This window comes from Diabrotica undecimpunctata, chromosome 5 (genome assembly GCF_040954645.1).
Source record: "Diabrotica undecimpunctata isolate CICGRU chromosome 5, icDiaUnde3, whole genome shotgun sequence".
Lineage (NCBI taxonomy): Eukaryota > Metazoa > Arthropoda > Insecta > Coleoptera > Chrysomelidae > Diabrotica > Diabrotica undecimpunctata.
The window spans coordinates 46339462-46365493 of NC_092807.1; the positions used below are offsets into that span (position 1 = coordinate 46339462).

General features: G+C 33.1%; 1 protein-coding gene across 2 annotated transcripts in view; it reads right to left on the bottom strand.

Annotated features, from left to right (window-relative positions):
* Positions 1 to 2493: 2493 nt before the first annotated feature.
* Positions 2494 to 26032, bottom strand: part of LOC140441294 (sterol O-acyltransferase 1-like) — a 48341-nt gene continuing 24802 nt past the window's right edge. For both annotated transcript variants that reach the window (XM_072531922.1, XM_072531921.1), the window contains exons 5-8: positions 25883 to 26022; positions 22668 to 22825; positions 9121 to 9445; positions 2494 to 2983 (exon numbers count right to left, since the gene is read on the bottom strand). In XM_072531922.1, the coding sequence (XP_072388023.1) occupies positions 2618 to 2983; positions 9121 to 9445; positions 22668 to 22825; positions 25883 to 26022 (989 nt within the window). In that variant the 3' untranslated portion in view covers positions 2494 to 2617. The remainder of the gene's footprint in view (positions 2984 to 9120; positions 9446 to 22667; positions 22826 to 25882; positions 26023 to 26032) is intronic.

Sequence of the window (26032 nt, forward strand, 5' to 3'; positions counted from 1 at the left end):
CAAATATTTCAAAATAATTTTTCTGGAATACTTCTGGAGCTGAGCAGATACCAAAAGCCAGTCTAATAAATTGGTACCTACCAAATGGTGTAGGTACCAAAGCTCATTACACCTACCCTCTCATCATCCAGCTCCACTTACCAATAGCCATCCTTTATATCTAAAACAGTGAAGAACTGTCCTCTTCGACAAAGTAGAGTTACAATTTGATAAACAGAAGTAATTTAGAAGTGTACCCTCGTGATGGCTCCATCAACTTCTTTTGGTTGAAGAAATAGCTTTAAGTCGCCATTTGGCTTTTCCACAAAGTTGGTGAACTCACTCTGTTGGTTTATCTACCTTTGTTATGACTCTTTGCTCCTCAAGATCACACAATTTATTTTTTAAAAAATTTCATAACGCGTGTGGAACCCGTCTTATGGTGTTTATTCGAGGTTTGGTATCCTCCCTCAAGGTTATATAATGTTTTGTTGGAAATTTTCCTAGACCTTCAAACACATGTGAATATTTTGTTAATAGATCGTTTAAACTGTTAAATTTAGAACTTATTATTGAATCTACCCGTTTGACTAAATTTAATTCTAGACATTCCTTAAACCCTAACGAAGGAACGTGAGTTTTTGTATTTAAAACTATAAAAGATAATCTTTTTATAATTTTTAATAATACAAGTTAATTCAACTCTCTCTACTGTTTTAATATTGAACTTTGAATCCCCACATGATACTAATGCTATTTTAGATTTACGGATATGTGCTGTTTGGGTTATTTCTTTAAGAATACTTAAAGGCAATTTACTTACCACATATCTTTTCCAATCTTGGTTTACATTTAGAGTTTACTGACCTGACAAAATACTGATACTCACTGCCTTCACTCTCATTTTGTGAAGTGTGCATATCACTTACACTGGCTTCTGTTACTTGATGCACTTTTTTCTTCTGCTATTTCATTCCCTTTCTTGGAATTTCGGGTGTCCCTGTTAGATTGCTTTTACTGAATTTATGGTCTTCTCTGCAAACTTTTGCAAAATGGTTATGCCTTGACACTTAGTACATGTTTTACCCCAAGGAGGACATCTACTGCCTCTCAAATGATTATATCCACATCTAGTACAGACACGAACACATCCTGGTTTTCTTCGTTGAACTGCATTTATTAACGACTCATTTTGTAACATTTTAGACTGATCTTTACTTATTTCTATCGTACGGCACAATTCAACTGATTTCATTAGCGTAAACTCTGCCTCTCTGATCATCTGGTCTTATTGGCTAGACTCTGTTGTTTTAATGGCTTTCCGTAGTTCTGTAACAAATGAGTTATATGGTTGCCCTTTTTGCTGGCTAATACTATTAAACTTAAATTTTGCAAAAATGACATTTTTCTTTGGTGAACAATACTTTTTAAACTTCTTTTTTATACAATTTACTATTTTGTCTTCATACTCGCCAAATGTGAAGGTTTTGTACGGCTCTAATGCCTCGTCGCCCATCAGACTTAAGAAAACTGCCAGCTTTTTTATTGTTTAGTTTGAAGGATAGTTCCGTAGATATCATAAATAGATCAAACTTTTGGCTAAATCGCCAGTTTTCAGATATATTCCCATCTAATACTAGAGATTCAGATGGCTTAAATATGGATTTTGTGATGATACTTACGTTTTACAAGCTTACCGTTGAGGACCTATCCAAAAATAAAAGTGGTTTCACCATGCAAATATTATACAAGCCCGATGGAAGGCGTTAGAAAGAATATAACATTTGATTATAAAAGTATATTTGTTACAATGCTGGGCATTCAGAAATTATATACATGCTAACCTAACTCCAATGTCCTTGTCACCTGGCTGTCCTGTCATTTTGTTACTAATATGAAGAGTATGAATGTCGCTAACACATATGTTTAGGGTTAGTCCCTTTACTTAACTATGTATCATACAGAGGGGAACCTCGAAACTCATCACTACGTACTTGCAAGGAGTTAAATTGACTCTGCATCTATGGTTACGGGTTAATAAAGGCGAATTTTTCTTCTAATAATCTCTAATATTGCTACTTTATTTTCCTGTATTGATGTAATGACAGTTTTATAGATCTTTATTTAGGATATATGAGTTTTAAGAAATATTTGTTTACCTTTATTAATATGTTTTGGCATATCTGTTTCGTATGTTCCTTTGAATTTAATTAGACTAGGTTATGTAAATCTCTTCATTGCTTAGCCAGTATCATTTAAGCTAGTTTGGTTTCGATTTTACCATGTTCTGGCCTGTTTCAGTGATTTTTTCCCGGTATACTGCTGTCTTACATGGCATATTTAAAATGAAGTTTGAACACTACCTATCGGACACTACCTATGGCATTTTTTTTAGCCTTTTACTATTTGTTAGCTTGGAGTAAGTTTTAAGTTTAAAATATCAGAAAGAAAAAGTTCTTTCTAATATTACCTAAGGAGTGTTATCTAGTTCGTAAGTACAATAAACACAAAAAGTATTTTAATAACTTATATTTTAACAAATAAAATATTAAAAACAAGTGTATCGATACAAAATTTCTTTTATTACAGTATAACTCCAATTTTTAATAACATCTTCTGTAGTACTCAAGGAAAACAGTTATTTAAAAGTTACACAGTTATTGGACCAAAATACAGAAAGAGTATTAATATCAGGAATATTTTGCCTGGAATAATACTCCACGAATCCAAAAGTACCGATTGTTCCAGGTCCCAAAGGATACAACGTTATAATTAAGAGTCTGTTAAAACCTTTATTTGCTACTTTAATAGTAGAAAAGTAAACAGAAACTAACATCACAGCTGTAACGATAGGACAGAAGAAACCAATAGATACTGTGATAATATACTCATGCATTAATGCTGATAACATAATTGTCGCAGCTTTTGGTATCAATTTATTTCTTGGATTGAAGGATTCTATTATGTCTTTATGGACGTAAGTGTACAGCCAGTCTCCAACAACCTAAAAATTGAATTATATATATAATTTAGAGCGTCTTAATTACTATGGCCATCGACACATGTACAAAAAGGTCTTTTACATCACAGTAAAGTTAAACACAATTTATCATACAATGTTTGTTTCCAATTGTTACTTTTTAACTTATATAGAATGGTATAATCTACAATATTTTAATAGCTAACTGTTCATTTCTTAAAACCAGTGATTTTTCAATGTTATTTATATACGATATTTTTGTATATACGTATATTTACATATAAGGTGATGTTAGGTTGGGAGTGGGATTTCGTAATAATTTCGTTGGGGTTCATTTCGTAATAACTTCACTGTAAATAGGTTGCAACGCACAGGTTTAGGTAAATAATGATAAAACACATTACTTGATGCGGTGTAGTCCGATTAAAATAAAACAATAGACTACATTATTAAAAACCTACATTATGCAGTCCAATATGGAGATACACACATGCTGATTGCTGGAGAGACAATTAATGGCGGATGTCGATATGCCAGCTGTTGACAGCATCCTACGCAAAATGGGTGGCAGGGTTGTCAAGTATAATTTTTGTTACATCCTCCCCCTTTAGATCAGACGTTGAATATGACTGATACAAAACAAAACTGATTATTGGCGAGGGCTTGGGACAGACATCGGGCATCATTCATGGGCGTCTTGGTAATGCTTAGGAGGGCGCTTGGAAAGCCCGGGTCTCTACATAAAACCATTACTCTTTGCAGGCAAAGAGGTACTTCTGGGGCACTATCTGTGGTTTCAGGTACATCAAAACTTGCAGATTGCTGCGTTGGCTTTGGGTGTCGTTTTGGGATTCATCTGAGATACCTTTCTGCATAGTGGTTGAAGGTCGTCCTCTACTACGTAACTTATGTAGAGGTGTTATAGGCGAATTGGAATTATCCTCCAAAAAGGATGGAGAGCAGATACATGGTACTTTCCAATTGCTATATCCGGGTGCGTTACAGTTGCTAACTCGTACGAAGTAGGAGAAAGTTGGTTGAGGAGAAGGTATGGGCCATCACGATGCGGCGCAAATTTGGAAGACAGTCCTGCATCACTCTTACTAAGGATGTGAGTCTTTACGAGAACTTTCTCTTCTTTGTTAAACACACCGGTTTCGCGAACGCGTTAATCTGCATACAGTTTCGAAGCGTCTTGGCGTAACTCATTATTCTCACGCGCACTTATAATAGTAAAATGTCGGTATGCCTGCGCAAGTACGGCGTTATCTCAGGAATAACCGTTTCACTCGCGACAATAGTTCGTAAGTCTTTATGCACATCTGTGAGCGTACGTAGCTCACGCGCAAAGTTCAAATAAGCCCGGAAATAACTTAAGGCTAAATTTGGTACCATATTCATGGAAAAACGAATACTGGGTAGCACTTCATCCCATTTAGTTTGGTCCCTTTGAACTAATACAGAAATCTGAATCTTTATATCGTGATTTTTATGTTCCTCCGGATTTGAGACAGGGTGATAAAGAGGAATGAGTGATTGCTAAATACCTAGGCAGTATGTAAACTTCTACATTATTTTACTAACGAATTGGGGTCCGTTGTCACTTATTATTCTACGAGGGGTGCCGTATTGTAAACATATTTTGCTTATTAGTACCTTTGTGCACTCCTCCGCAGTAGCTTGATTTAACGGGAATATTTCTATCCATTTCGTGGAAGTATCTTCCACTGAAAAACTGCATCTGTTTCCTTTTTCAGTTACAGGTAGTGGACCCACTAAATCAATTTCAATGCATTCAAAGCGTTGTGCCAACACAGGTGTTTGGATCAGACCTGCTGGTTTCAGATTCAAAGGCTTATACCTTTGGCAGTCGATGCATTTCTTTATAAGCTTTACGACATCTCGCCTAATAGTAGACTAGTAGTAACGAAGAGCAATTCTTTAAATGGTTTATTCAACACCATAATGTCCTGCGATGGGCATGTCATGGCACTCTTTCAAAACATCGGCTATTTTACTTTGAAGCACTACTAACTGGGCGTCCTCACATTCAAGATCTCGATTATATCGATACAAGACTCCTTGATTCATGATATAACCGCGATCAGTATATCGGGGTCAAGGCAATCAATAATTATTTTAATCTGTCAGTCAGTGAACTGTTCCTCTCTAAGTTTCTTATTGCTTATGGTTGGTACATTCATTGCGATAGTACAGAGGTCACAAATATCTTTTGTGTCTGGACCACAGATAGGCCTTGATAACATATCAGCGATACGATTCGTTCGTCCAGGAACATATTCAATTCGTAAGTCATAACTTTGCACTTCCAATGACCATCTAGCAAGGCGGCCAGTAGGTGATTTTAGCGACATTAACCATTTCAGTGGTTGATGATCTGTTTTGACAATAATAGGCGAACTTTTTATGTAACCCCGGAATTTATTAATTGCATATACTATAGCTAAAGCCTCTCGTTCTGTCGTACTATAGTTACGTTCAGTCGGTGTGAGTAAGCGACTTGTATACTATATCGTGTTTTCATTTTCTTCCTCCCCCTGGAGGAGACATGTGTTAAGTGCATACGAACTTAATAAAAATGATAAAACATGTTTAACATTGCATGGTATAGGCATGTCAGCAATTGATTATATCTTCCAAGGATCAGGAGCGATCCCATTGGGCGCCAGAATGTGCCCTAAATGCTTGATAGAAGAGCGCACAAAAGTAACTAGTGGGGGGGGGGGGGAGTAGGGCTGGTGTAATGCTTGCAGAGAAATGAAGTATTTTTGCCCTTAATTCCACTAGGTTTGTGGCCTTTTCAAACTGATGCCTATAAATGTTTTCTTTAAGAAAACCCCAAAAACAGAAATCGTTAGGCGCTAAGTCACAGGATCTAGCGGGCCATTTAATTGTACCACGTGTACTTATTCCAAACTGATGCACGTGTACTGCATCCAAAGAGGAGTTAGACAAGGTTGTATACTATCACCATTATTCTTCAACTTGTACTCAGAGGACATCTTTGCACATGCTCTAGATGAAGCACAAGAAGGAATAAAAGTCAATGGAAAAATCGTGAACAATATCAGGTATGCCGATGATACAGTACTGATTGCTGTCAGTGAAGAACTACAAATTATGGTAACCAAATAGTGCGAGAAGGAGCCTTAAGGTGAATGTAAAAAAACCAAAACAATGGTAATTTCAAAAAAACACACACCAGTTATAAACATACTAGTCAACAACAATCTAGTTGAACAAGTGAAAAAGTTTAAGTATCTAGGCTGTTGGATACACGAAACCTTAGACCAAGAACAAGAGGTTAAATGTAGAATCGAACAAACAAGAAACACCTTCTTAAATATGCGACAGTTACTCACTACCCGTAATCTTGATTTGTCCCTACGATACTGCATGATAAAGTGTTATGTATATAGTGTACTATTACACGGTGTGGAAGCTTGGACGTTAACAGTCAGCCCGTTACGACGTTTAGAGAGCTTTGAGATGTGGGTATTTCGTCGTATGCTGAAAATTCCATGGACCGACCGCGTTAGAAATGAAGAAGTTTTAAGGCGTATGAATAGAGAACGTGAACTCACAGAAATTGTCAAGAAGCGCAAAACGTCTTATCTTGGACACATATTTAGGTACGACAGGTATAACTTCCTTCAGCTTATTATAGAAGGGAAAATAGAAGGCAGACGTGGCCCGGGTAGACGATTAATGACCTGGCTGCGCAACATCAAATATTGGACAGGATTAGACTTTCAAAGTTTAATAAGGAAAGCCCAAAATATGGAAGACTTTGCAGAGGTCATCGCCAACCTTCGCTAAGAAGATGGCACCTAAAAAAGAAAGAAGTACTTAATAGTCGATCAGCAAACGTTAGATCATAGTTGCTCTAGAGATGTGAGCCGAACACCCATCCTGTTGGAAATAAACCTCCTGAAAATTATCGGGAAGACGTCGAACTGCCGTAATGATCTCATTCTGTAAAAGTTGTAAATATTTGGGCCCGTTTAGGTTTTCATCGATAAAAAATGGACCGACAATATGGTCGCCTAACGTCCCAGTTCAAACATTTAACTTTTGCGGATGCTGCGTTCACACTGCAACACTGAGGTGCTTATTTTTCCGAGAATAATACCTTGCAACGGATGGTTTGTGTTTTTTATGTAATAAAAATGAAGATTTGTCAGAAAATAAAATAATTTTTAAAAAGTGTACATTTTCATTCTGTTTATTTAACATAATTTCACAAAACTCCATCCGCCTAAAGTTATCTTCCGGAAACGGTTCTTGTGTTGGTTGTATCTTAAAACGGTGATACCCATTCCTTTTGAGAACTGGCTGGACAGTTCGAGCATTCACGTTAACTTCTCTAGCAATTTGTACACTATTGCAGGGTTCACTAGCTTCCACAAAAGCACAAATATCAATATCCCTGTTTTGACGCTCCTCATCGACAGGTCTAACACGTGGTTCATGACACTTTTTACAACTTTTTACACATCCCGAAGTTTGAAATGTTTAAAGGTATTTTTAACTGTTGTAACACTTGGCGGGGATCTATTTTCAAAGGCAACAATAAATAAATTAATTACTTCGCGTATCGAATGACTCTGAAAGTACCATATTACAAGTTGCACTTTTTCTTGGACGGAATACAACGTAATAGGCATGTTATTAACAATTTGTTTATTCTTTCAGAACTTCGTTTGAAATTTTTAATGTCAATGTGACAATTACGACAATTCGTACCTACTGTGAAATGAATATAGAGGTGGAAATGTGTAACATGTCACAGCGATTGCCGTTGTGTTGTATGGTCAATAAAACAATGTCGTGATCTGTATATAACTAGGTTAACTGTACATAAGTGGTAGTGGGTAGCATAAAGAATTAAGATAGACTGTGTATATTTGGTTAGGTATTAAATTTGTTGTTAAGACTAAATATTTCAATTAATACCTGTTTTTTCCATTTCAGCAAAAAGGGTATAGAGCATTACAAAATACCTTGGAAGGTATTTGTTAATAGTTTGCTGGCGCCCACTCACATCTTAGAGCAACTTTCATATTCTATCACTTACATTTACATCTATCATAATTTTTTTAATTACCTTGTCATCTGTTTTCTTATTCTACGGTCTCTGTAGGGCATGTAGCTGTAGGCAAATTGGCCGAATCCTCTTTTTAGTCTCAAGTAGTCAATCTCCAGCACAGTCTGCTAGCCAGCCTTCAATTTAGTTATAGTTTATATTCCAATTTGGTTACATTTTTTATACATTTCAATTTTGTTATATCTCAAATTCATATTTTACATTTTCCTATGTTTATCACACGAATTTAATCTGTTCCTTTGTGAGGATTAGTAGTTTCTTTAGTGTATCAACGTACTTTTATAGTTGACCCTGAGTGGTGCACGAAGACAACCTTTCTTAATTCATTTGTTTTTTGTTACATTGGCGCTTCATCGTAATTTCTTACATTGGCCCAAAATACTTTTTGTTACATTACTATGTACTAAAATAGGTACGTACTTTTGACGAAATATTTTTTTATTTTTGTAAAAGAAAGATCTTATTATAGGTTAATAAAGGTATTTTCATTGAAATATTCTATGCATTTATGAACTTTTACCACGATAAGGGTAAAAGCCCGTATAGCGGGGACTCGCCCATTTTAAGGGGCAAATCCCCGCAAATGCTTTTTTGAATAAAAATATAATTTTGTGGATAACTAATAGTGAGATACAGCATATGTTCAGACACCATATTGGATAAGAAATCACCGAGATATTTTCAGATTAATTTTAAATTTAAAAGATTAAAAGAATTAAAGATTAAAGATTAAAAAATATTTATCCTACTGCTCACTGCATTGAAAATAGTAAAAAGTTTGGGGCTTTTCCCCCATCTACCTAATGTTAGATTTTGGTGCTATAAAATCACATACTTTTTGTCAAAAAGTGACCATTATGTGTGTGGAAGGTGAATTATAAAACAGTTAATTCTAGAACTCAAAAAATGTTGAATTCATACGATTTGACGGTTTCTTTTTAAACAATCACATCTCAGAGTATGAGAATATTAGAAATAATAAATGTCTTACTTAAAAGTCAATTCGTCCTGAAAATAACAAAGTGCAACTTACCATATTCCATTTTTTATAAAAATCTGGCATTTCAGTGCAATTCCACCAATCTGAATGAAACAATCTATCTCCAAATCTGAGCATTTCTCCAACAGCGTTTTGAACAGAATGAAATACTAACCACCATAGTAATAATAAAATTACCGTGGAAATTAAACTGCCCTGCAGAATTAGTACCAAAAATTGTGGAACCGTGATTGGTTGTTTACAAGTGTCCATAAAAATCATATTTGCAATATTTTCTGCCAAAAAGGCAAGAGATACAATAATTCCAAACACTTCCAGTACTCTATAGAATACAAAACTCCAACGAATGTGGCCAGTCCTGAAAAGCAGAAAGCAAAAGTAATGTTAGAGTTAAATTACAAAGATACTTACGATGATTATAATAAACAATTTAATCATAAAATATAAACAGGATTAATTGATGGATTCGACCGTTACTTGATGGAAATTCATTTTATGTAACAATAAAACACTGAAAACTTGAGAAAGGCAATCATCCGAAACATCTGTAGTGATAAGAATTTAAAATAAATTTTGTGGAAGTTTTGAAAACAAAGTTTTCAGTGTTTTATTGTTACATAAACAGGATTGGCTATTCAAATGGGTCCACCCTGATATTTGGCAATATTCATTGGTTTTTGTGAAAATGCTGAACATGTTGATTTTTATTACAAAGGATCATCTTTTGACGATATAAACATCTGTCATTTGTCAACCCACTCTCTTCCAGTGTTACAAACCCTTAATTTTAAATAGGGAGTAGACCATATGTGGCACATCGATAAATATTTATTTCTCTTTTTCTTTTTATATTAACTATATTCTTATGAAAAAATATTAACTTATTAAATTAAAAGTGTTGCACCTTTTAAAAACTAAACGTAGCGCCTATGTTTTGCTAATAGTAATGACAAATTTTTTTCATCGCCTCAAAAGCTACATCGAATTGGCAAAAAGTTTAATTATTTCAACTGTGTTGTTCGTAACGTTTGACAGCGATATTAAATAAGTATTTTAAATTCGTTCGAGATGGTCTGTTTTATCACAGAACGCTTTAAAATTAATTATTTTTTGAAAATAAAAAATGTGCAAGCAGACCATTAAAATTAATTAATCTTCTTCATCAAAGTATGCAATTTACTATAATGACTCATACGTATTAAAACTGGATAAACATTTTTATAAAACGCGATCAGTAGCTGATAAAAAACAGGAATGTGAAATACATATTAGCACTGAAACAGCAGAAATAGCAGTTTTTGGTCATGATAATTTAAAACCTACTTTAAGTACCTACTAAGAAAATAGCTCAAGAATCTGTTTTTGGCATAAGTACTACTGTCCGCAGAGTACTGAAAAATTACAAATTTTATCCCTAAAAAATTCATATATTATAGGAATGAAATGAAGATGATCCATACAGGCGACTACAGTTTTGTGAGAACACAACTTACGTAATATACTAACGTTAGGGGTTTTCCAACGATATTGTCACAAATTTGTCGCATTGCTCCTGTAGTATTCCTTTACCAAGTTACATGCTCCTTTTCTAACTTGACTGCACCGTACTGATGACCACCAAATGGTCAGAAATACGTATTTACGGTTGGTATCTAAACATTCCGTATATGTATTTGGCACCTAGGACTTTTCTATTGGTCCTTTGCGGCACGTGGCCATGTTTCAACCATTAGGCGGTGAGATGCCAAACACGTATATGGAATGTTAGCCCCCTTTTAGACGAGGATACTGTATCCGAGATACGCGTATCCGAGACGCAGATATTACATAGACTCAAATGGAGCTTTTCACACAGGACGCGCGTGGGATACAGTATGCGAGATACCGAACTCAGTATCTCGAACATTCCTGTCGCCGACGACTGAATGCGTATGCCAGATACAGAAGAACCATTACTTAAAAAAAGGAACACTTTCAGACATGAATACTTTTGCACCACATTCCATAGACGCGCGATTTTCTGTCGAATAATAATTGTGAATGAGCAACGAAAGAAAGGTGTTTTCTGAATATAGTTAAATAATGGAGCGTGCTGTATTTGATAATGACAAATTTATTTGTTTGGTACAATCAAATTCCTGTCTATGGGATACAGCATCGCCAGATTACTGCAATAGAAATAAAAAGCAGAGTGCTGGGTCGAAAATTCTAAGCGAAAATTTTGACGCCATGACTGCAGTACAGCAAAATGAATATGGTAAGAAATAAACATGTTTTTATTTTAAATATATAGGTATTTTGTTTCATACGTATACAGTTTAGTTTGCTAATTGGAATTTTGATTATTTAACGAATATAAAACTACATTATTGTGAAAGGAATACGGAATACATTTTTTATTTAGGGCGAGGTAAACAATTTACAAATTGGAGATAAGTACACAGATTTATTTTAAATTTAAGACATAGACTTTAACTTTAACTTAAAGTCATAGAAAGCCGTTCTTTTGATAAAATACTTTTACGCATAGTTGTGTCTTTTTTACTCAATTGAATTTCCAAAATTTCATGAAGTTCTTCAAACGACTTCACAGACATTCGAAAATAGTTAAAAAACTTCGATGGATCTTGCAATAAATCTTGATACAGCAAATTATACGTTCCCTTGGTTTCTCTTAATTCTACAATAGGATGAACCCACAAATTACGTCGTCTTTTCAGTTTCTTTTTCTTTTTATTTAATATGTACCACAGCATAACACACTCTTCTACATCCATAATCCAAAAGATAACCGCACTGCACTGCTACTATTTTCATACTGACGAGCATGCCCGTGAATCCGATACAGCAGCCATCGAAAATCCTCGTCTGAAAACCCTTACTGTTGTGCGAAATTCATATACGGAATGTTAAATATTCGTAAACCAAAAAAGACGACTTTTTATCAAAATCAGTTAAAAGGAGACTAATTTTAAAATATTTGTAATATATGATTAAAGAAAACTAAAACATCTAAAAAGTACGTGTCAATCTGCACGTAACATTATAAAAACTGTTGCACACAACACGTGGGGAGCAGATAGTAAAACACTGACCCTTATGTACAAGTCATTGATCAGGTCCAAACTCGATTACGCTTGTATTATTTATGATTCAGCAAAACCATATATCATAAAACAACTCGATCGAATACAAAATAGTGCTTTGCGAACCATACTAGGTGCCTTTTATATCAGTCCTACTGAAAGTTCACACTGTGAAGCTGGAGAAGTCCCCTGGAATTCCGAAGAAAACAACCTTCACTAACATATGCGGCATCAATACAGGCAAATTCTATGAATCCTGTTAACCACTATGTAAATTCAGACCTTTATAAAATAAATATCTTTAAAACAATTGCTAGGCTTGACCTTCCATTTTATGAAAGAGTTGATACCTCAATAAACTTGAATTCAAATTTCCAGATACCTATTGTATACCAGATATTAACACTGTTCTCCCTTGGACTGTTCCCATCCCATCTATCAATACCAAACTCTCCATATATAAAAAAGCAGATAACCATCCCAAAGCATTATATCAATATGTCCTCCAAGAACTCAAGACATACAGTAACCATAATCTTATATATACCGATGCCTCTAAAACTAGAGATGGAGTGGGAGCAGCATTTATGTCTAATAAAACAAAAATATTAATAAAACTGCCTGAATTAACATCCATTTACACAGCCGAGTTAACCGCTATTCTCAATGCAATATATTTTGTGGTAGAAAATAGTATCAAAAATCTGTCATTATTACGAATTCTCTAAGTTATGTAATTGCCCTAAATAATTTATATCCTAGCCATCCAAGTCTACTACTTATTAAATCAGCATTAAGCCAACTGCAAACTATGGATATAAATGTCAACTTTGTATGGATTCCTTTCCATATCGGAATTGCTGGTAATGAAGAAGTAGATTTCTTGGCAAAACTAGCAATCTCGAGTCCGGAAGCTGTAGAAATCAGAAACATTCCACATCTAGATATAAAACCTATAATCAAGAACTTAATAATCAATGATTGGCAGACCAAATGGAATCAGTCAACATCCAAACTAAGAGAATTAAAATATTCTATATTACCTTGAAAATCAACCCCAAATAAGCGTATATATCAAACCATCCTATCTCGTCTGAGAATAGGCCACACCGCCATCACCCATAAACATCTGCTGGAGAGTGAATTAAAACCACAGTGCTACGTATGTGATATTGTGCTTAATGTTCGCCATATTTTACTGGAGTGTCCTTTATACTGCATGGAGAGACTTCAATATAAATTACAAGATACCTTACAGGCAATATTAAGTGACGGAACTGATATGAAAAAATTGACATTAAACTTATATTCCATAAATGTACTAAATATATTGTAAAACTTTAAATTGTACAACGCCAATGTCCCTATGATATTGAGGCTTAAATAAATAAATAAATAAAAAGACTAAAACAAAGTATATTTAAATAAATTATTCTTCTTCAGGTTCCTTCTCCTATCGGAGGTTGGAAATCATCATCGCTATCTTAATTTTATTGGCCGCGCTTCTGAATAAATCTAATGAGCTGCAACCGAACCACTCTCTCAAATTTCTTAGCCAGGATATTTTGCGTCGTCCTGGGTTTCTCTTCCCTTGTATTTTCCCTTGCATAATTAATCTAAGTAATACGTACTTCTCGTGCCTCATTATATGACCCAGATATTGAATCTTTCTAATTTTAACAGTTTTTATGACTTCACATTCTTTCTTCATTCTTTGTAACACCTCTATATTAGTTACTTTTTCAGTCCAGGATATTCTGTGGATTCGCCTGTAGCACCACATCTCAAAGGAGTTTAATTTTTTGATTTCAGACTGTTTTATTGTCCACGCTTCCATGCCGTGTAGTAAAGTAGAAAAAACGTAACAACGTAGCATTCTTGTGCGCATCTCTAGATTAAGGTTACGGTTGCAAAGTAAGTTCTTCAATTTTATGAACGCGTTTCTTGCCATTTCTATTCTTGATCTGATTTCTTTTGTTTGATCTCCATCTCCGGTTAGCCACGTTCCTAAATATTTATATGTTGTTACTCTTTCGATCGTTGTATTATTGATGATCAGGTTATCTACATTTTGTGGTTTTTTTTGAGAATATCATTGATTTCGTTTTCTTGAGATTCATTTGCAGTCCGTACCTTTCACATGCATTGTAGGTATACATATTGTATTATGTACTGTAGATCTACAGTACATAAATAAATTATAAAAAATTTTAAATGATACTTTAATATTTGACCATAGCTCTGAAGATGGTCTTGAAAGCCGAAAGCACACAGCTATGAATTAAAATTTTTTACACACTTTAAAAATACTTAACTTTTCCATCTTTTGATCTATTTTTTTTTGTTTTGTTTTCCTGTTTGCGAGACATGTCATTATATATATATATATATATATATATATATATATATATATATATATATATATATATATTTATATATATATATATATATATATATATTTATATATATATATATATATATATATATATATATATATATATATATATATATAAGTAAACGTTAAATATTGGGTTTCCAGCAATAAAAATGAAACGTGTACTCTTTTAAATCTTTATTCCAAGCTTTCGGACATTGGTTATGTCCTTCATCAGGGAGCTACAAATGTGATGAATAAATTGTTGGCGTTGGTATAATTAATTAAAAATTCACTACTTACAAACTTAATGAGGTTGTATCAACGAAGATGTATTATAATGTTGATAAAATTTATCACAGCCTCTCATCTTTTTTTAATACAAAACCTATTTTTATGTTTAAAAATTTTAAAAAATTACTGTACATCCAAAAACACTTAATTATTCCAAATACATAAATGACATTATTCTGACAAAATTAGAACACCTGAGTTTTTTTAGGGTTTGGCTAAAAATTAATTTATAGTATATTTTTATTGTGTTTAAGGTATCATTTAGATTTTTCTTTACTTCAGCAACACAAGTTTTTGGTTGTGCATCAATACATGTATCGTCTACATATTAAAAGCCGAAGTATCTACTGGTATGAATTTTTGTAAATATTATACAGCGTGGGTACCATTACGCTACCCCAATATCGTCAATAGATGTATAGTCTACATAATAAAAGTCCTAGTATCTACTGGTATGAATTTTTGTAAATGCTGTTACGCTACCCCAAGCGAGACCGTTCTTCTGCGTTCTCCATCTTCTATTCTCACCATTGAATTATATAAAAAATCTTCTGTTGTGTAGGTAGACGCGGATAATACAAGTAAGTTTATTATATATGGAGATATAGTTTTTGAAGAATATATGTATATATAATTTCGGTTTACAACGTTCTTCGACGTCTTCCGATTTCCAATCTCCATCTCATTCTATCGTTCCATAGATCGTCTTCCAGTTCTCTTTCTCTGATTTCTTTATTAACTCCTTCTCTCCAACTTCTTCTAGGCCTTCCTGGTCTTCGCCTACCTCTTGGTTGCCATTCAAGAATTTGTCTTGGTATTCTATTCTCCGGCATTCTCCTTACGTGTCCGTACCATCTGAGTTGTGTCGTTTTGATGTCATCAACAATATTATGTGTAACCCCCATGATTTCTCGGACTCTCTCGTTTGTTATTCTGTCGCGTCTGGAGATTCCCGCCGAGCGGCGCCAGAAGTCCATTTCTGTTGCTCTAAGCATTTTCTCTGATCTGTCTTTTAGGGGCCACACTTCGCATCCATATGTTGTGATACTTTTTATTATGGTGTTGTATATTCTTCTTTTGTTGTCTTTAGAGATGTTTTTATCCCACAGTACGCTGTTTAGTAAGGCTATGCCTTTCCTTTCCTGTGTATTTCGTTCCTTAATGGCTGCATCTAATTTTCCGTCTTGAGTGATTTTTACTCCTAGGTATTTGTAGTTATCACATAGTTTGATCTCTTGATTTTCCTCTACGAGAAGGTTATGTTGATCTCCTCCGATACTCATATACTCAGTTTTTTCCATATTCACTTCCAAACCCCACTCTGTAAACTCTTCTAATAGTTTTCGCATCATGTTTTTGAAGAAATATCCTTTAATTTAAGGTGTCGTAAGTGGCATTTAGATTGATACCTGTTATCTTTCGCACCTGTGTTCGCTGTATTGGGTAAGATTTGGTATTTGTGACGTACATGATATAAGGATCTCTACATTTTAATTTGGATTTTATTTATTATCGGTTAAATAATATCAAGGAACATTTGCAGAAGGATTTTGAAAAGCTGACAAAATAAAGATATTGGAAGATAGCTTTTGTGGTTGTTGGAGTTTTTGCCAGGTTTAAGCAAGGCAACAACTATAGATTGTCTCCACATTTTGTGTATCTGCATAGTTTGAATACAGCTGTTCATCATGCGGAGAAGCTATTGTAGTGTTTTTGGTCAAAATTTCATAATTAAATTTGTGTCGCATTATTTTTCGTTATATATGTAGATGGTGGATCCAAGCTCAACATCGTTGAAATATATATATATATATATACTGAAAAAGCGATAAACGCTTGTCATCAACGCTGATCAAATAGAATACAAAACTCAATTATTTGGGTGTGCAGCGGAAGATAGGACAAAGAAGTACTCTTTTTAGTAAACCAAGCTTTCGCAAATCTTTATTTGCATCATCAGGGTGCTACAATAAACGAAATTAGTACAAAATACAGAAAAGGAATTATTTTGCATCTTACACTAATTGAGGTTGGTTGTCGTGATGTTTATCAAATGAAATGAGCAACTCATTTGACCCCTACAAATGATGGTGAAAACTATCCAAAATTGTTTTTTAAAAAACGTTCTTTAACAAATACATATTTAAAACACTTTAAAACACATATACATGAACACTTAAATAAAATTATGTTAAAATAATTACAGAACATGTCATAAAATAAAATTTATATTAAAAACATTCTTATCAGAAACAAAGAATTGGTTGTGAATTCGTTACTGCCAACTTAAAACGATAGAACGTTAGATCTTAATGATAACAATGTAAAGGTAATAGTATACCTGATAGACGCTGAACTTGAAACAGAAAAGGTAAAAAGACTTATTTTAGAAGAAGTAGTAGAGGTATTGTATATCTCATATATAATTAAACTTATATTGTTGATGATGAATTGTCTGTATTAGTAGATTCATGTTTATCCAAAGTTAACAATAATGAATATAAGTTGCTTAAATTATTGGTATCTGTCTTTTTGTTAATAGTTTCTTTTTCTTGAAAAATGAAAGCCATCTCGAGAAACAATCTTTTTAAATAATTGGTCTCCGTGGATAGGATTTTTACATTTGGAAAATCGAAAGAGTGCCCTGTTGTGTTAGCATGTGTGGCTAGAGAACATCTATCAGGGTGTAACCTAATGTCACTCTTGTGAAGAGTCAAGCGGCTAGAAACTTTTTGGGAGGTGTGACCTATATAAGAACCTTCACAGCCCAAACAATTAAGTTTGTAGACAACATCACTTTTATCTAAGTTTGGTACTTTATCTTTCAATGACTTGTACAAAGATCCCACAACTAGAGTGCTTTTATAAGCAATTTTTACATTTGGTAGGTATTGAGCAAAAATTCTGGTCAATTTGGGAGAGACGTCCTTAATAAATGGAAGTGATACAAAAGATATATTAGAAATATTGTTAGTCTGTGAGTTGGAATCAGAGCTAACTTCCATAGCACCTGTATTTTGGGGAGGGTTTACTTGTGTGTTGAGTATGACAGAGGATGTGTTAAAGATGATTTTCCTAAGTAAGGATTCGGGGTAAGAATTATCTAGGAACAACTGTAAAAGGATGTTGAGATTCTTCTCTCTAAAAACAGGGTCAGCTAGTTTACGAACTCGTGTAGTCATTTGTTTGACTAGATTAATTTTCATGCTTGACTTGTGGTAAGAGTGGTAGTTGAGATATCTTCCAGAGTTACACTTTTTTCTATACCAATCAATTGTAATGATGTTATCCAGTTCTCTAATAAACATTGTGTCGAGAAAAGGAACAGATTGGTTTTTATCCTCTTTTTCAAGAGTAAATTGAATGTGGGGGTCATAGCTATTGAAAATGTCTAAGAGCTCAAATTCTAAACCTTGTGGGCACGACATAATAATGTCATCAACATACTTTTTAATAAAAGGAACATTGAAAGGAACAACCTGAAGAATAATATCCAACAGATCATCCATTACATATGTAGCTAGAATTGGAGAGATACTGGCTCCCATAGGAGTGCCAAAGGTTTGTTTATAATATTTGTTATTGAAAGAGAAGCAAGTGGAATTAAACAAGAACTCTATCATCTCAATAAACATATCGTAATCGATGCTACATACTTGTGAAATTTTATTCCAGTGTTTATGAATAGATCGGAGAACGGCATTTAAGTAAACATTACTGAAGAGGGAGACCACATCTAGACTAACGAGAACATAATTATGTGGTAATACAGTTCTGTTAAATAACTCAACAACTTGAAAAGAATCTCTGATGTAGTAATCATTATTTGAATCATAAACTTTGGTCAAAATATTGGTGAGAAATCCTGCAATATGTTCAGTTGGTGAGCCTATGGAGGAAACTATAGGTCTCATAGTTAAGCTAGGTTTATGGATTTTAGGGAGGGTGTAGAATTTTGCAACAACACTTTTATAGGATGAGAGTCTCTTTTTTGTGTTCAAATCAATTTGTTTCTGTTGCCAAAGGCGTTTTATTATGGCATTAGATTTATTTTGAATATTACTGGTTGGGTCACTAGGGAGGGTTATGTAGGATGAACCCTGATCAAGAATCTCTTGAGAAAGTTTAAAGTAATCATCTTTCAACATTATTACGGTAACATTACCTTTGTCGGATTGAGTCACTACTAACTCAGGGTGAGATTTGAGGAAGCGTTTAGTTTCTTCAAAGAGATTTTGTAGGAGAGAAGGGGAACTCCTACGTTTAAACGAGTTATTAGTGATTATGTTAATCACAACAAATTGATTTGAACACAAAAAAGAGACTCTCATCCTATAAAAGTGTTGTTGCAAAATTCTACACCCTCCCTAAAATCCATAAACCTAGCTTAACTATGAGACCTATAGTTTCCTCCATAGGCTCACCAACTGAACATATTGCAGGATTTCTCACCAATATTTTGACCAAAGTTTATGATTCAAATAATGATTACTACATCAGAGATTCTTTTCAAGTTGTTGAGTTATTTAACAGAACTGTATTACCACATAATTATGTTCTCGTTAGTCTAGATGTGGTCTCCCTCTTCAGTAATGTTTACTTAAATGCCGTTCTCCGATCTATTCATAAACACTGGAATAAAATTTCACAAGTATGTAGCATCGATTACGATATGTTTATTGAGATGATAGAGTTCTTGTTTAATTCCACTTGCTTCTCTTTCAATAACAAATATTATAAACAAACCTTTGGCACTCCTATGGGAGCCAGTATCTCTCCAATTCTAGCTACATATGTAATGGATGATCTGTTGGATATTATTCTTCAGGTTGTTCCTTTCAATGTTCCTTTTATTAAAAAGTATGTTGATGACATTATTATGTCGTGCCCACAAGGTTTAGAATTTGAGCTCTTAGACATTTTCAATAGCTATGACCCCCACATTCAATTTACTCTTGAAAAAGAGGATAAAAACCAATCTGTTCCTTTTCTCGACACAATGTTTATTAGAGAACTGGATAACATCATTCCAATTGATTGGTATAGAAAAAAGTGTAACTCTGGAAGATATCTCAACTACCACTCTTACCACAAGTCAAGCATGAAAATTAATCTAGTCAAACAAATGACTACACGAGTTCGTAAACTAGCTGACCCTGTTTTTAGAGAGAAGAATCTCAACATCCTTTTACAGTTGTTCCTAGATAATTCTTACCCCGAATCCTTACTTAGGAAAATCATCTTTAACACATCCTCTGTCATACTCAACACACAAGTAAACCCTCCCCAAAATACAGGTGCTATGAAAGTTAGCTCTGATTCCAACTCACAGACTAACAATATTTCTAATATATCTTTTGTATCACTTCCATTTATTAAGGACGTCTCTCCCAAATTGACCAGAATTTTTGCTCAATACCTACCAAATGTAAAAATTGCTTATAAAAGCAATCTAGTTGTGAGATCTTTGTACAAGTCATTGAAAGATAAAGTACCAAACTTAGATAAAAGTGATGTTGTCTACAAACTTAATTGTTTGGGCTGTGAAGGTTCTTATATAGGTCACACCTCCCAAAAAGTTTCTAGCCGCTTCACAAGAGTGACATTAGGTTACACCCTGATAGATGTTCTCTAGCCACACATGCTAACACAACAGGGCACTCTTTCGATTTTCCAAATGTAAAAATCCTATCCACGGAGACCAATTATTTAAAAAGATTGTTTCTCGAGATGGCTTTCATTTTTCAAGAAAAAGAAACTATTAACAAAAAGACAGATACCAATAATTTAAGCAACTTATATTCATTATTGTTAACTTTGGATAAACATGAATCTACTAATACAGACAATTCATCATCAACAATATAAGTTTAATTATATATGAGATATACAATACCTCTACTACTTCTTCTAAAATAAGTCTTTTTACCTTTTCTGTTTCAAGTTCAGCGTCTATCAGGTATACTATTACCTTTACATTGTTATCATTAAGATCTAACGTTCTATCGTTTTAAGTTGGCAGTAACGAATTCACAACCAATTCTTTGTTTCTGATAAGAATGTTTATAACCTAAATTTTATTTTATGACATGTTCTGTAATTATTTTAACATAATTTTATTTAAGTGTTCATGTATATGTGTTTTAAAGTGTTTTAAATATGTATTTGTTAAAGAACGTTTTTTAAAAAACAATTTTGGATAGTTTTCACCATCATTTGTAGGGGTCAAATGAGTTGCTCATTTCATTTGATAAACATCACGACAACCAACCTCAATTAGTGTAAGATGCAAAATAATTCCTTTTCTGTATTTTGTACTAATTTTGTTTATTGTAGCACCCTGATGATGCAAATAAAGATTTGCGAAAGCTTGGTTTACTAAAAAGAGTACTTCTTTGTCCTATCTTCCGCTGCACACCCAAATAATTGAGTTTTGTATATATATATATATATATATATATATATATATATATATATATATATATATATATATATATATATACCTATATATATTAATATGATTCAAAATTGTATATAGAGAAAAAGAAGAAGAAGACAAACAATTTGTAAAATTATGTTATAGTTTTATTCTAGATATACGGTTTTAATTTTATAGTGTTTGTGAAGTGCTAAAATAGAGACTTTGTCAATTTTAGATTTATGTTTTGAACTGGGACTTTCTAAATTATGGAAATCAATAGATTTAAGAATATTTTGTAAATAATATGTTGCATTGAAATATGTTATCTATCTGCCGTTTTCAGGGATTTATTTCTGTTATCTCAAAAGCGGTCATATTGTCTTATATGATTTGTACACAATTACGGGAATTTGAAATTAGTTCTGTTTTAAGAATTTGGAGAGTTTTGGAATTTAGTTGAATGCAAAGAAAGAATATTTTGATTGGTTACAAGCAATTATGGAAGGGATAGACAGACGGGAATAAGATTGAAAAAGCAAGGAGGATCATCTGCTGCTGGACTTGAAGCAAGTGAAGACAAAATCTAAAGGAGTGTGCCGATAGTTTGTTTTTTTAAACCGGTGAAAGAAAAGTTATTATGGTGAAAAGTACTACAAAAAAAGTATTGAAAGCTTCAGTTGCAGTATTTGTAAGTAAAATAATTTACTATTTTTGGAGCGAAGCATAGCTAATGAAAATTTTGGCCTTCCAATAGGAGAAATAAACCTTGTTAGGAGTTTGTCGACAGTTTTGTTTTTATAAGCAGAACCCGGGAAGGAGTTTGTTGGATAGGGAACTAATTAAAGTAAATCCGTTTAGAAAAATACAGAAGCAAATTGTAGAAATGAGACATTGATTGAACTATATTAAATTTGAATTGCTTTGTGGTTAATTGTATATGCAACAGAGTAATTTAGGGAAACATTTATTTATAAGATATTTATTTAGTGTATGAAGATCTACAAAGGTATTTGGTCATATATTTTGAAATATTTATTTCCTTCTACTCCTCTTTTTTCTCAAGCACTATTAAAAGAAAAGGTAATGTCTTTGAACTCAATTAAGAACCCTGAGATGAGAAAATTGATTTAATTTGTTAATTAGATCACAATTAATTTGATTTTGTGTATGGAATTTCAAAATTAAGTTATCATAATATATATATATATATATATATATATATACATATATATATATATATATATATATATATATATATATATATATATATATATATATATATATATATATATATATATATCGCTCCATTTAGTGTCCAAAATTAATGGTTATTAAAAAGTTATTATTTTTAATAAAAGTTTATTTATTAATTAGAAATTCATAGAAAAAAATTATTTCAGCTTACCTAGGATATTCATCTCTGTAGATAAGAGTCGGTGCATATAAAAAATATAAATATTTTCCAAATGTAGGAATATGTACACAATCATTTGGTGAACGGAATGTCGTTACTCTGGGGACATTACTTCTAACAAATGAGTATAATTTCATCAATAACCTAGTCTGAAATAATTCCAAAAATATATGGTTATTGATGATTACAGATATATGAATATAAGTATATATATATATATATATATATATATATATATATATATATATATATATATATATATATATATATATATATATATATATATATAGCTTAAGTTAAATATTTTCAATAAACTGCCGTATAAATTAATGTAGCACTCGCCGATTCATCATTTGGTTTATTTTGTTATATATACGTATTCATACAAAATACCCTATAAATATAAAAATTCATCTATTTGTAATTAGAATAAATAATATGTTTATCAGAAATTTGGACTAGGTGGACATTGTAGAAAGTTGTGAACATATTGAAATATGCTGTATAACTTAATCTGAATATTTAACTTTACACAAGTTTGTAACGGTTGCGTACCATAAAACTTTTATTTATTTTAATCTATGATTATTTATGTATCATTTAGTTTTAATATATACCAAACAGGTTCATAAAAGCAACAGTTGCTATTAACAAGTTCTCACAGACACTTCATCTAAGGACTAGTACCCTCAGTGGAGACTTACGCTGCCATGTAGTCAATTTCTATTGTAACTTAAACATCTTCTTCTTTGCGCGACTAGGATTACTCCTGTTTGTCTGCCTCTTATTCTGTTTCAGTCGTTGTTGACTGTACATTATCTTTCCACCTTTTTGGCGGCCTTCCAACGGGTCTTCTACTCTACGACTTGTTGTTTTTACAGATGTTCGCTAATCTATCTGGTCCCATTCGGTTTACGTGTTCGTTCCAGTTTTTTTTTCTTGTTTTTATCCACCTGTTAATATTTTGAATTTTGCATTGTTCGCGTATACTTCTGTTGGTTTGTATGTCTCTTAATGATATGCCCGGTATTGATCTTAATACTTTCATTTCGATATTGTTGATTTGTTGTTTCGTCTTTCTTGTATCGGTCCTATTTTCTGATGTCTTGTATACTTTCATTCTGCTTTCCATGGTCAGATATTTGTTTCTCCATATGGTTTCTCGGAGGCAACCACTTACTCTTGCCGCTTTTAATGCTTGCCTTGTGGTCTCTGTTCTTATATCCCTGTTACTAGTGATCTCTACTCCTAGGTAATTAAATTTAATTACTTGTTCTACAATTTTGCCGTATATTTCTACTTTGCATCTACGCGGCTCTTTACTGATCACTATACATTTAGTTTTTTCTACTGATATTCTTATATTAAGTTTGTTTGCTGTGATATTGAAGGTGTGGAGCTGCCTTTGTAGGTTATCTTCGTTATCAGCAATTAGTACTGCATCATCGGCATAGCATAGTATCGTGATTTTATGCGCTCCCATGTGGTATCCGTGTCGTTTTCTTACTTCGTGAATTATTTGATTCATCACCATATTGAATAACAATGGGCTGAGCGAGTCTCCTTGGCGGATTCCTCCTTTTAGTTCTATGCATTATGTTTCCCATGTTGGCATTATAACTCTGGTCTTGTTGTTCTTGTTAATTTCATTAATTGTTTTTATTATCTGATGGTCTATTTGTTCAGCTTGTAATAAATTTAAGATGTCATTTCGCTTCACCCTGTCAAAAGCACTTTTTAAATCTACAAAGCATATGTATGCTGGTTTTCCATATTCAATAGACTTCTCTATTATTTGTCTGATAATAAAAATTGCGTCTATTGTGCTGCGGTTCTTCCGGAAGCCTTGTTGTTCATCTGCCATGTTCGCTTTTTCCTCGATTTTATCTTTTATGACTGCCGTTAACAATTTTAATGTACTATTCATCAGACTAATGCCTCTATAATTTTCAGGATTTCTCGAGTCTCCCTTTTTAAGTATTGGTAGCAGGAGACTTTCCTTCCATTCAGCTGTTACTACTCCGGTATTTATTATATCGACGAATAATTTTAGGAGCCATTTGCGTAGTGTTGTTCCTCCATATTTTAGGAGTTCATTTTTTATCTTATCAGGACCAGGTGCTTTTCTGTTTTTTAATTTTTTATTCGTTCTTGTAGCTCTTCTTCTGATATTAGTACTATATCGTGAGTTTCGTTAATGATTATTTCTCTGTTCTCTTCTTCTCCTTCTCCATATAATTTCGTGAATCTCAGTCCATTGTTCCTCCGTAATGTTATCTATGCGTACAAATTCATTCATTTCTGTTTTATGTCTCCTTATCATCTTCCACACCTTTTTCTGGGATCCATAGAGGTCGTATTCCATATCTTTGGTAAATTTCTTCCAGTGTTCGTTATAGATGTTATCTATTTCTTGGTTTACTCTATTCCTGATTCTCACGTAGACTTCTCGTGCCTCCGGTGTCTTCATTTTGTTGTATGTTAGGAAAGCTCGTTTCTTTGCATTTGCTAGTGCTTTTACCCTTTCATCGTACCATGGTGTTTTGTATTCCCGTTTATTTGTATTTTTCTGTTAACTTTTCTTTTACTTTTCTTTTTTATATTCTATATATTCTTTTATATTCTTTTTAGTTTCTAGGTTATGGCTCTTTAGCTTTGCTGTTAGTCTGTTTCTATACAAGTTTTGTGTCCCTTCTTCTTCTAAGTTTTCTATGTTTAACTTTTCTTCTACTTTTGTATTTCGCTGGCCTTGTGTGGTGATTGTTATATTTATTTTTCCTAGTACTAGGCCATGGTTGGATCCTACATTGGCGAAAGATAGAGTGCGCACATCTATTATATTCTTGGGGCGTATTTGTCTGTTTGTTATAATGTACTCAATCATAGAGTTACGTCCTCTTGTACTTAAACATCCTAAATTTTAATTTTTAAAAATATAACTCAAAGTTAATCATATAACATTTAAAGGGTTTTATCCATGTATTTAGTGGCTCTAAACATGTACATCCAGGTAGCACTGATGATGGAATAGTTATTCCGAAAACGATTTGTGATGTAGCCCGATAGAGTTTTTTTATTGTTATACCTTTTATAAAGAAATTTTTAAATAAATTTTTTGTGATACATGGTATACAGCCAACTAAAGAAATTTAGTTTCTTTGTGGAAAAGGATATTTGTTTAAAATGTTACTTAGTAGTATACTTACCGATTCGGATAAAATTAGCAATTTTGTGGCAAACTGCATTTCTAAATATATAACTAAAATCGTTGTTACGTAAAACATTATCGTAATATATCCAATAAAAACTGTAAGCCATATTCTATCCCAAAACCATGTGTTTGGAACTAAAAAATG